The sequence below is a fragment of the Staurois parvus genome, unplaced genomic scaffold, assembly GCF_062004578.1.
Source record: "Staurois parvus isolate SC_StPar_1 unplaced genomic scaffold, SC_StPar_1.0 ptg000022l, whole genome shotgun sequence".
Classification (NCBI taxonomy): Eukaryota; Metazoa; Chordata; class Amphibia; order Anura; family Ranidae; genus Staurois; species Staurois parvus.
The window spans coordinates 8,536,700-8,549,214 of NW_028317818.1; the positions used below are offsets into that span (position 1 = coordinate 8,536,700).

At 41.5% G+C, this 12,515-nt stretch overlaps 1 protein-coding gene across 3 annotated transcripts in view; it reads left to right on the forward strand.

Annotated features, from left to right (window-relative positions):
• Positions 1–12,515, forward strand: part of METTL22 (methyltransferase 22, Kin17 lysine) — a 318,966-nt gene that overhangs the window by 224,121 nt on the left and 82,330 nt on the right. For all 3 annotated transcript variants that reach the window (XM_089692103.1, XM_089692094.1, XM_089692109.1), the window contains one exon: positions 7,025–7,078. In XM_089692103.1, coding sequence (XP_089548229.1) covers positions 7,025–7,078 — 54 coding nt within the window. The remainder of the gene's footprint in view (positions 1–7,024; positions 7,079–12,515) is intronic.

Sequence of the window (12,515 nt, forward strand, 5' to 3'; positions counted from 1 at the left end):
GTCTCCTGTTTAACATCGAAACTGACAGTAGAGACAAGAAATCCTTTTGACTTCTGAAACCGGAAGCTGCTTACATCAAGGCTGACTGGCAAGTACTTTAGCCCTCTAAATTCTTTTCTGTTATCTCTTTGCTGTGCTATTGTTCTCTGTATATTTATATATATATTAGTTACATCTTTTTCTGTAAATCTTTTTATTGCACCCTTTTGACCTTTTAGTAATAAATCTTACTTTGTGAAAGTGTTGAACTGTTTCTAACGCTGTCAGGCATCTGGGTATGACCAGAGATGTGTGGACTGACACAGGGAAACGCAGGCTTCAAGTATGGTGTAAAACAATATAATTTCTGAAGACCATACAGTACACTCAAACACACAGTGCAAAAACCAAACCTCCAACAGATCACAATATGTGCGGGAACACAAGCGTAGTCAGGCAGGCCGGGTCGGTAACTATCGCGCAGACAAGATACAAAGGAGCAGGCAGGAGAGTGATCAGGAATAGCCAGGGTCGGTGCAGGCAGAGTTCTAGCAGGGTCAAGATCAGGCAGGAATATCAGGCAGGAAGCAGACAGGATGCAGGTACAGGGGCTCATGAGAACAAACACCAAAGCACTAATTGCAGGCTTGGTCCTGCTTAAATACACCTCCTGCAGTCAGCCTCAGGTGATGGCTTGACTGCAGGAGTGAGATTCTGGCTGCTTAGAGCACCCGCTGGCCAGCACTGGTACTGCAGCCCACAAAGCAGGTGAGCCCCAGTACCACCTGTGGTGAGTCCATTTCTGACAAAAGCCTTTAATGCAAACTACGAATTCCTGCCGCTGAAGAGCGCTACTGTGTGTGTTTAACCTTCTGTATAACCTGCCTGTGGTGACAGTGGTTATTTCAACCATCATAGTGTTATTGCTGATATTGCCGAGTTTCCTCTTTCTCTGTACAAAAAGGAGGTGGTGGCAGTGTGAAGGGTTAGTTGCGTAATTAACCTGACCCAGTAACAATCGCACTCAGGCTGCCAGTACATCGTTTGTGGTCCATTAGCTGGAAAATCGTTGTGCAGGGTGCAGCTGGGCGTGGCATTGTTACGCACGTGACATCGTGGTTTTACATTGGCTAGTTCTTCGTTCACGAGTTTGATGTGAAGGGCTGGGATCTGACGTCGTGATCGTCACAGCCTACTTTCCAAAAAGTGGTAATTTGGGGGGGGTTTGGTGCTATCCTGGCATTTCAGGGCCTCCGAAACTGTGATAGGTAGTCAGGAAGTGTAATGAGGAAATAAAGCCCTTCAAAAGCTTGAAGGTGCTTATTGGATTTTGGGGTCCTGTACTTGGCTAGACTGCCAAAACATCTCTCACATGTGGTACCCCCATACTCGGGAGAAGTAGCATAATGTATTTTGGGGAGTAATTCCACAAATACCCATGGCATGTGTGAGCAATAAAGTGATAATTTTGTGTAAAAAAAAAAAATGTTGTTTGTCATTTTCCAAAAGCTTGTGGTAAAAAAATAAATTCTTCTATTGATTCAACATGCCTCTCAGCAAATAGTTTGGGGTGTCTACTTTCAAAAAAGGGGTCGTTTTGGGGGGTGGGGGCATTTTTTGCCCAGCATTAGAAGTTTATGCCACACATCATTCATTCTTCTAACCACCTGAAGACCAAGTGTTTTCTGACACTTTTTGTTCACATGAAAATAATCTGTATTTTTTGCTAGGAAATTAATTTAAACCCCAAACATTATATATTTTTTTAAAGCAAACACCCTAGTGAATAAAATGGTAGGTGCTGCAATTTTTTATGTCACATAGTACTCACGCAGTGATTTTTCAAACGCAATTTAAAAAAAAAAACAAAACACTTTTTTTACTTTTAATGCACAAAAACACAATATATTGGCCAATTATTTGGTAAAGTATAAAAGATGATGGTATGCTGAGTAAATAGATACCAAACATGACATGCTTTAAAACTGTGCATGCCCCGTGCAATGGTGACAAACTGCATGTTTTTAATATCCATAGGCAATGATTTAAAAGCCTTTACAAGCTACTATTTTAGATTTACAGAGAAGGTCTAGCATTAGAATTACTGCCCTTGATCTGACGTTCATGACGATACCTCACATGAATGGTGCAACTGCTGTTTCCATACTGGCACAGGGTCAAGGCTCACGACGGAGGTGTGCGCGTGCGCGGGGGGGGTGAGGGTACTTTTTTTTTTTTTTTTTTTTTTTTATTTTTACACTGTCCCTTTATTTTATTTTTTTGTATCACTTTTAATGCTATCACAGGAAATGCAAATATCCCCTATAACTTCAATGGGCATTGTCATATTTTTTTTTTTTACAGAAATCTGTGTTCTATTAGACTCTATTGTAGATATCTCCTCTGCCCTTACATTATCTAATCAAACCAGGATCGGTGTGATCAGATGGTTTCCCAATTTACAAAGGGTGCTGTTTATATCCTGTGAAACTGAAGTGATGAAATGCTCATAGCTTCTGAATTCTTAGGCTATAGAGATGATTGGCACCATTCCGGTCTCCAATGAGCTCTATGGTCAGCTGTCAGAAACACTGGCTGCATTCTTAGGTTCCCCTGATGGCACGGGAATGCCCGAGAAGGCCGTGTAAGGCAGCGGGGGAGGGGGGGCATTGTCTCCTGCTGCTTGTAAAAGCTAACCTGCAGCTAAATAGCCACTAGGATTGCTTTTACATGAAAGCCGATCGCCAGCTGAAAAAAATGACACCACGATGATGCCTGCAGCTGTAGGCATCATCCTGGTATAACCATTCAAAGTCCAATGATGTACCAGTACATCGCTGGTCCTTGGTGGGTATATACTGTATGCTATGTTCTATTTTTTTTTTTTTCTTTTGCATGCAGCCTGTGGACTGAATGAAAAAAAGAGAAGAAATCTCTGCCAAAAAAAAAAATGTGTGGTATGCCCACTATTAGAATATTTCTCCCTGCATCCACCCACTTCTAATAGTGGGCACACATTAGGTCACACTTTGCCACATGCGCCAGTTCCAAGATTGAACAAATGTCTAAATAGTGGCACGCTTCAATAAAAATTGTCCACGTATAAGTGGTACCCCATATTGAAAAAAGATGACACCAAGTCCCAAAATATCTTGCCACTACTCCCCATGTAGTCTGGGCATCCGGGGGACTCCACATGACTATCTTTTCCCTCGTAAATCCAAAACTTATAAGCATAGCCTGTTGTCCTCTCACAGGTCTTCTATATCTTGACCCCATCTCTGGCACGCTTGCTGTGGAGAAATTGTTTGAATGCAAGGTGGCCAGAAAAATTCATGAGAGACTCATCAACGCAGATTTTTTGCTGGGGAGTATAGACATCTGCCTATTTTTGGTTGAGGTGATTTGCGAGGGGCTAAATTTTGTGGAGCCAGTCATATTCAGGGTCAACCCGAGGATGACAGAGTGTATTATTGAAATGCATAAAACACATTATACTCTCATATCTATGCCTGGCCATGGCAGCAGAGAACACAGGCATATGATGAATCGGGTCTGTGGACCAATACAAACGCAATTCATTTTTTTTAGTAATGCCCTTGTTGAGGGTTAGGCCCCAAAAAAATATAAATTCGAAAACCGTAATAGGTTTTCATGCGAATGGTCTGGCAAGGTTTGAATTTTGGTTGGCGGTGATACATTGTTGTGCATATAAAATGCTTTGATCCACAAGCAATGCATACAGATCTTCCGTGCAAAAACAGCTCCAAAAAATCAAGGGGAGTAGTTAAATTTGCTATTTTCACCTGAATTCTGGTTTGGACAGTGAATGGGGGAAGTAGAAGTGCTACAGAATTTGTGGGCTGCCAATCGGGATTTGCAAACACATCCGGAAGGATACTTGGGGCTCTACGAGCCTGTGTGCAAATTCTTGGTGGTTGCGGGACAATACTTGTGCTCGGCACCGCACCAGCTTGTACTGGACTTATGGGACTCGACACAGGATTTATACAGAGCCAACAGTTTGCGCAGCACTTTACAATATAACGGGAGACAGTACAGCAACGATACAGTTCAATACAAGAGGGTTAGAAGGCCCCTTGGAGCTTACAATCTAAGAGGTATGTGAAAGACCAGGATGTACTAGACCGCTGGTGATCGCCAGTTCACCAAAAGGTAGCGTGGCACTAGTACTGGCACTCTGCTGCATATGAGAGTCATCAAAGTTTAGCGGCAAGTGCTAACAGAATCAGGCCTGATTCTGCGAAACTGTGGTTTTGTGTGCAATAGATCAAGGGACAGTGACCTACTGGCACTGCAGTTGCTGGGGGAAAAGGGGGGGTAAGAGTAGGGGCTAAACGCGGGTGCTGGCAGGTGCCGGGGATGATCCCGCTAACGCTGCGTTTTTTGGGGACGCTATACTAATGTGAACGCTGGTATAGTGCTGATCTGATCAAAGATATTGATCCATTCAGACACTATACTAGCAATGGATGTTTATTATGTATGAGCGTGTTCCTGGCAATCAAGGGGTTAAATGTGATTACTGGTGTACTGACCGGCAATATGACGCTATCTGGGAGGGGGGGTGAAAACCACGGGAGCACGAATCACGTATATATATGTGATTTTGTGCACCTATGCCGCCCTGTAGCAGTATTTCTGTTATTGGGCGGTTTAGGAAGCGGTTACAGAAGCGGTTTGTGTTATGGCGCTGTGTCACTTTAACTGACAATTGCACAGTTATGCAACGCTGCACCAAAATTAAATTTACATCCTTTTTTCCCCACAAATTGAGCTTTCTTTTGGTGTTATTTGATTGCCTGTGCGTTTTTTATTTTTTTGCGCTATAAAAAAAAAAGACCGACAAATTTGAGAAAAAAAAACAATATTTTGGACTTTTTGCTATAAAACATGTCCAGTAAAGAAATGTAAAAATCAAATTTCGTCATACATTTCGGCCAAAATGTATTCTGCGACATGTCTTTGCTAAAGAAAATCCCAATACATGTAAATGAATTGGTTTACGTGAACGTTATAGCGCCTACAAATGGCGGGAAAGATACTGGATTTTTTATTTTTTTATACTAATAATAGTGGCGATCAGCGACTTATAGCAGCAATCAGCAACTTATGGCGCGACTGTGGTACTGCGGCGGACATTCTGACACTAGGGGGAAACTGACTTGGGGTCACTGATATCCCCAGTGACACCAATACAGTGAACAGTGCAAAAAAAAAAATACTGACACTGTACTAATGGCACTGGGGAGGAAGGAGTTAACTTCTGGAGGCAATCAAATGGTTAACTATGTAAGGGGAGTGTTTTACTAGGGGCGGAGGTGTGTACTTCACTGTTACACACTGTTCCCGGAGGCTGTGTTCAGCGATCCCGGAACAGTGAGCTGAAAGCTGACAGGGAGGAAAGCTCCATTGAAAACAATGCAGCCTACCTCTCTGTCTGTGATTGCCGGCAATCGCCGGGCTCTGGAGGGTAATCACCGGCCGGGACCCGGTGATTGACACCTTCGATCGGTGCCACGGGTACGGCGGTCACGCGCTTTGCTCGTGCCCCCTACCCCGGAAAGCAGGATCACGTTTATATACGTGATCCTGCGCACAGGGGCCGCTTTGTAGCAGTATATGTACTGCGGGCAGTCCCCTAGTGGTTAAGCCTTGGAATAAACGAAATCATAATGACGTGTGGACTGCTATCAAGAAAATATAATGGGGGCATGCAATAGAAACAGAAAGTTATTATAATGCTCAGAACCAAAAACTAAAAAAAAAAGCACTTTGTGATACATCAATAAATAAACTCCTTGTGTATACAATGAAAACTATTAAAATACAGTGCTGTGCAAAAGTTTTAGGCAGATGTGAAGAAATGCTGAAGACTTAGTGCTGTCCTTACAAATCATGAAAGTTACACAAAATACTAGATGTAGTAGTTTGTGTTGTGGGGTGTATTCATTTTTGCATCAACTAAGTAGAGTAAAACTGAACCAAATGTTCTATAAAACTCAGTTTTGTTAAAATTTTGGAAATTGTTCATTGAGATATTTATTAAAATCTTACTTTTCAAAAGGGGTGTACTCATTTAGGCTGAGCACTGTACCTCGCACTCAGCGCTCCAAACAGTGTGAACTATGTCAATAGTCCATGTGTGAATGAATGGCCAAACAGGATGATGGTAGATATGTAGATCCAAAAATGCTCCCCTGCAGCTTCTAAGATGCAACCTGGGAAGGACCCACTCACAGTTATATGGAAAGGAACAAAAAGGCAGAGTGCTGGGATTAGTAGGATCAAAGTGACAACACTTTATTGTTCATAGCACACTTACAGTTAAAAGCTTGCAATCTAGCATGAATGCAGACTGATCAAAGGCTTGAAAAAGGAGGCGCAGCCCCTGAAACATGTTGCAGCTCTCCCATCTCTGACATTATTCCTGCTATTTTGTGACCCTGCCTGTGGTTGTAGACACTGCCGATCTTCTCACTTTTGACGGTCCCCTGGTGCTTACACAGTCTGCTGTTTGATCAGTCTGAAGTGGATTCTGTTATGTTTTATGTTTCTTGGCTTCCATTCATGCTGGAGTTCAAACTTTTTAACAGTAAGTGTGCTTTATTTAATAGAAATGTTGTCGCTTTGATCCTACTAATCCCAGCACCCTTTTTTTGTGTTCCTTTCCATATTTTTTTCTATTCTGATCCCAGGTTCTTCTGCTATTTTTTTCTTGGGGTCAAATGTTACTAGAATATGTTGCTGATATTCAACTAAGAATTCCATAAAATAGCATGTAAATACATTTAGTTACATTTGCTTTGATGACATTGGAAGAAACAGTATTCGCCAAAAGAATGTTACAATTGCTCTGAGAAAGACATCTTACATGTAAAAGAAAAGAAAATTTCAAACATATAAAAACATTTGGAAGGGTATTCTTTGCAACATTTTTTTAAATATACTCATGTACGTGTGTAATATACAGCATGTCTTCGTTTTACAAATAATCATCTATATTGCTTTGTGTAATTTGTAGGTGGGCAAATAAAGGTGAAGGAATTGGACTGGCTTAAGAACCAACTGTGTACAGGTAATAATGTTCAAAAAAGCAACCAACCTTCGTATTGCTTGACATGTTTTCTAGACTAAATGAAGTGTTCTACCAAAGTAACTTTAATTAGACTTTGGCGTTAGGGTTTATAAAACACTGTTTTATATAAAGAGCTCTAGACCATTTTCACATTTAATGGTCTAAATACTGTAATCTGGTAAGAGGCTTTGAAGCTTTCTTTGCTCAAAAATGGGGGTGTTGGAGAGCACTTTGGGAATCTCTCTGTGTGGAGATTGCAAGTTCACATTTTGTAGTGGAGATTGTAATAATTCCTAATTTTTGGAGTTTTCAAATCAACGGTTCAGGACTGATCACAGTTCACTTATGGTTTGGATATAATTATATACACCTTTCACCTTGCACTTTTTACGGGTACTTTATAGGCACTTTAATGGATTGAAGAGTGAACGTTTTCTGATGATTTTTATGTGTATGTACTTTTTTATACATGTTAAGAGTTTCTTTGATTTGGCTTTGTATAGAATATATTCACTATATATTGCATGGATATAGTGCTACACATTTCTATTGCTATTATCTTATAATTTGGTGTCACAAATTTGAGTGTTGGCAGCTTCCACCTATACTCTGTTTTTTACTTTACCCCAAGACAGATTATTTTTGTTTTATGGTTTGAGTTATTTTAAAAAGACTCTGTCACCAACATGCATTTAAACATGACAAACGGGACCAAATTTGACACACCACCAAATCCTCTTCCTGTGACACAGCAGCGGTTTAGACCAACTATAAAGTACTTCCTGGTTGTATTTTCTGCCCTTCAGACTGGCTCGTGTCAACCCTGACACTCAACCAACCTGTTTTTACAGCTCTCCAGACATGGGCACATTTGCCCAAATCTGATGGTCCTGTCAGGTGTACACTATCCTAAGAATACTCCTACAGAAATCCTTACCTATGCTATCACAAGATTAATCTGAAACCTGACAGGATCACTAAACAACAATCTACCCCTGTGACTCATGTCTTGGCCACTATTAAACAATAGTGAAAGTTTGAGTAACTGATACCTTATCTATTTCAGAAGTAAAATTTTGTATGCAAAGGGTGATGATCAATAAAAACTCAAAGCCTAATTACAGAGCGCTGTGGTCTAATTTCAACTAGGTTAAGAACCGTTGGTCACCCACTTCCTCCCGAGAGATTGTGATTGTTGCATTCAAAAGGACATCAAAGTTAACTGTGTTCAATGCTTACTTGCAATGTTTTTCCTTTCCATCATTTTTTTTCTATTCATTTGCATTGTGCCTTTAAACGTCCTAGAAAATTTTACTACTCCAGAAAGACTTCCCTAGCACAGCCTCCTTCCTCCTTGCATGTGATAACTCTCTCCTCCTCTGGGAGTGTCTAATTACTTTGGCCTGGCACAGCTTTTCTGACACTCCCTACAGAGCAGCCAGGAGAGAAGTAAAGGAGAATAATATAGAGTAGGGATGGGCAAATCTGGCCAAATTCAGTTCTGGGATGGTTCATCAACTATGTATACAAAATCCAAACTTAGCAATGAATCACATTGAAGTCATGGGGGAGGGGGAGAATCCTGTTAATCGATTCTGACCATTTTAATTGCTAATAGGCAAACTGTCAGAAAAAGCATGGAAAGCAGGGTACTGTCATAGGGAGCCTGTACCAATGCTCCATATTTTCAAAATGAAAATACTTACAGTGAGGACTGGGTCCTGCCTATGTAGCTTTGAGGGTGACATGAAAAAAACACAAACATTTCAAATAACAGGTTTGAGGGATGCCTTAAAGCTGTATACTGTTTTTAAGAGCCAGCATACTTTTAAGCAACATTCTTGGTCACAGTGAACTTTGCAGCAAATTTTTGTCTGCCTGATTTTTTAGATAGATTGACTGATTAAAGTATCCCAAACTTAAGTAATTTTTAGTATGTATGTGATTGCTCAGGCAGTCCCTCTTTTCCTTCCTTACAAGTGGTGAGAGTGCTTTCAAGTACAGTCTGATCTCACCACTCCAATCCAAAGCATGCCTTCCCAAGAAGGTTCTCTGAGTTCTCCCACCCGAATGTGGTCAGTTATAGCAGAGATCTGTTCATCCAGCAACAACAGCTCTTTCTCTTTTCCACACGCTTGCTTCAAGCATGCCTTCTCCTATTTCCTCACCAGCCTGCAGACACACTTCCCCTTGCATCAGCTAATGACTATCCTCCAGTCAATCCGGAGCCAGCTAAGATGGCTGTCCCCTGCACCAAAGACACCCCATAGACAAGCATTGCAAAGTTTTCTCCTTAAAGATGCCTGCTGCACCCCACACTGCAGAAAGATAATACAGCAACAACAAAGAAGTTCCACAGCAGTTATCAGCTACAATTCAGGTTCACACATCTCTCATTTCTCAGGCGAAGGAATGTCATTGACAAAATAGCAGGGCAACAGAGGGTGGGATAGAGTTTTTCTCTTGCTCTTGAGTGGTCCACACTACAGGCAAAGGACATCAGCCATACAACAGCACCGTCCCTTGATGGGCCAGTGTATCGCACACTCCGGTACCAGAAATTGGAGGTTATATATGGAAACTGTAGCTTCAGCTTCAACAGTCCCCATTCCCTTAGGGCGGGCCTAGCAATTTTTGGATGCCACCAGGACTTATTAAGCAGTGCTATAGTTTCTGGCCAAGTGGCACAAGAGTTTGAGCAAGGATATAAGAAAGGAGTACCTGTGGTCCTTGAGAGTGGTAGGCATAAACAAATGTTTCAGCAGGTATGTACAGTAGTGTACAATAACCAGTAACGAAGTCCAGTGGCAGACAGTGGTCGGGGCTGGTGGCAAACAATACCATAACGCAAAAACATACAGAGGTCAGGGTAAGCAAACTTCAATTGCATAATCCAGGAAAAAGCAAAGTTAACACCAGCAGCAGATAATAGGATTCTCTAGAGACAGCTTAGTAAGGGGAGAACCGAGAGTTTTAGGAACAAGGCACAAAATCAGTGTGGTATAGCCCTTTAACAAGCCCAGAACCTGAAACTTGTGATGTTTAAATAGGGCACCTGAGGTGCCACAGGAAGGGGGTGTGGTGACTGTCAACCAAATACCATGCTTCCCAGCTTTGCAAGGCCCCCACCAGATCATCTGTTCATACCTTTTCGAAGTTCTAGTAGGTGGTTGTGCAGTCCTCTACAGATGCCTTTGCAAGGTCCTTGCAGCAGCACTCTGAGTTGGCTCTGTTGACCCTTGTTATTGTTGAGCTTGTTGGCACTGTTCTGTTTACCCTTTTGTTGTCCACCCTTCTCATTTGTTGCTTGTGGACATCACATGGTCTATGAATGTGAAACCTGTGTCCTGTACTGTAGGATTCAGATAATTGGAATTTTGGTTCACCTATAAATTCCATGTCCTGAAGTACAGTACAGGACACAGATCCCCCTACACCTCTGCTCCTGTGTTACTGCGTTTTTCTGCATTGCTTGTAAAAAAGCAATTCCTTTTATTGGTTTTAGAATTGATGCAAACATACAGACACCTTAACATTTAGTTATCATGCTGTGTTGCAACAATTTAAAACAAATCTCCGCTAATGTACATACTGGGGTGTTTGTTTTTTTTCCTACATGGAGAAAAATATATCTTTTTTTCATGTGCATGTGAGATTGATATGTTTTCTGCACTGATGTATGAATGCTTGGTTCCTGCTTTCAGGGTATCTGTACTGACCTTGGAGGCTACTGTAACTGACCTAAAACTTCTAGTTGCCTGACTGTAATGCTGTTCCTTTAAAGTGCTTCTAAAGGCTGAAGTTTTTTTTTGCCTTCATGCTTTTTATACATGAAGGTAAAAAAAAACTTCAGTGGTCAGCTCCCACCTCAGCGCCCCCCCCCCATACTAACCTGCTCCCGAGCCCGATCCAGCACAGGAGCAGAAGCTCTTCCAAGTCTCTGCCTCCTCATTGGCTGAAACACAGCAGCGGGAGCCGTGCTCTGTATGCAAGCAAGCACGCACAAGTGCCCCTGGAGCAAGCAGCTTGCGCTGGGGGCACTCAGCATGGGGGCTGGGCCTGGAGTACCAGCAGTGGACCTGAGAAGAGGAGTGGAAAACCTTTGCACAGAGCAAGTAAGTATGACATGTTTGTTATTGAAAAAAAAAAGCTGACCGATTACGAACACTTTATCCTTAATACATTCTGATTGACTGACCTATAAAAGGTTCAGATGTCATCAGATGACATCAAGAAAATCATAAATCCTGATTTGCAGGTTTGTTGCAATCCAGTGGCTCATAAAAACTGTAAACTAGGTCATGATATCCAGGTAGGTAGAGTTTTCAGAAAAAGTCAACCGTGACAGCCTTAGATTTTTTTCTCAGCACTGGTTTCCTTTAGGCATTCTCCTATTTTCTCACTACTAGGGTTAAGACACAAATTTGGGTTTAAACACAGATTTCCAAAAATCTGTGTTCGAAACTGAATTTTTCCACTGACCTATGATGTCCTGCACACACTTACTGACCAGCCAACTCACAGTAGCCATTAAGGTGTGGGAGTTGAATAACCTAGCCCCTCACTATAAGAAGGGAGCAATAAACTGTGCTTGAGTTCTGTCTGTAAAAAGTGGTAGTGTACACTCTCTTTGTCTCCTTTCCTTTCATGTTTACAGAGCTTTCATGTTTACAGAGCTTGATTGAACCCAATTTGAACAGTCAAATAGCAAGTACTCAGTTAATAGGTATTAGCCCAAAATGGTACCTGCATCCTAATTATCAGTTCACAAAATGCAAAGAGCAACAGCGGCAGTAGGATTTTCTTGGTACCAACAAAAACAAACATTTAAGAGTTAAAATCTCATACTTTTATTACAAAAAGGTATAGTATTAAAACAGAATTGCTTGTTTAAAAATCCCTCTGAATAGGCTGTACTACAATGGTGCTATCTCACACCCACAAGCTTTTATTCCATGATAGAGGGTAGACTGTAGTCAGCCAATCTCAATATGTTTTACGGTTTGCCGCTTCTTTCTTCTTTTTTCCCTCCATGCTTATTTTGTTAGCGATTTTATGTGCTGTTGTTTTTCAGATGTGGCTTCAGAGATCCCAGTACGGTCCATTCTTTTGATGTATTGTATGCTAGTTTTGAAATGCTGTATTTGTATAAAACATTATTGTTATCCTTATTGCTCTTTTTTTCTTTTTTGTTTATATATTTATACTGTTGTTTTTTTTTTTAAATTTGATGATGTTTTTTAGCACTGCGGTCCCAGGTGCAGTTTGGGTTTGGGCCTCATGAAGCTCTGGCAGCAATCCTCCTAATCGAGCGAACATGTGATCTCTTGGGAGGTGGGGGTGCGTTCTCCTCCCCTTCTGAACTCCCTCCTCTTGCTTGCAGGGCCGCTGAGCAGTGGTCTTACTGCCCCTATTGCTCTTTACATTTTGCAATTTC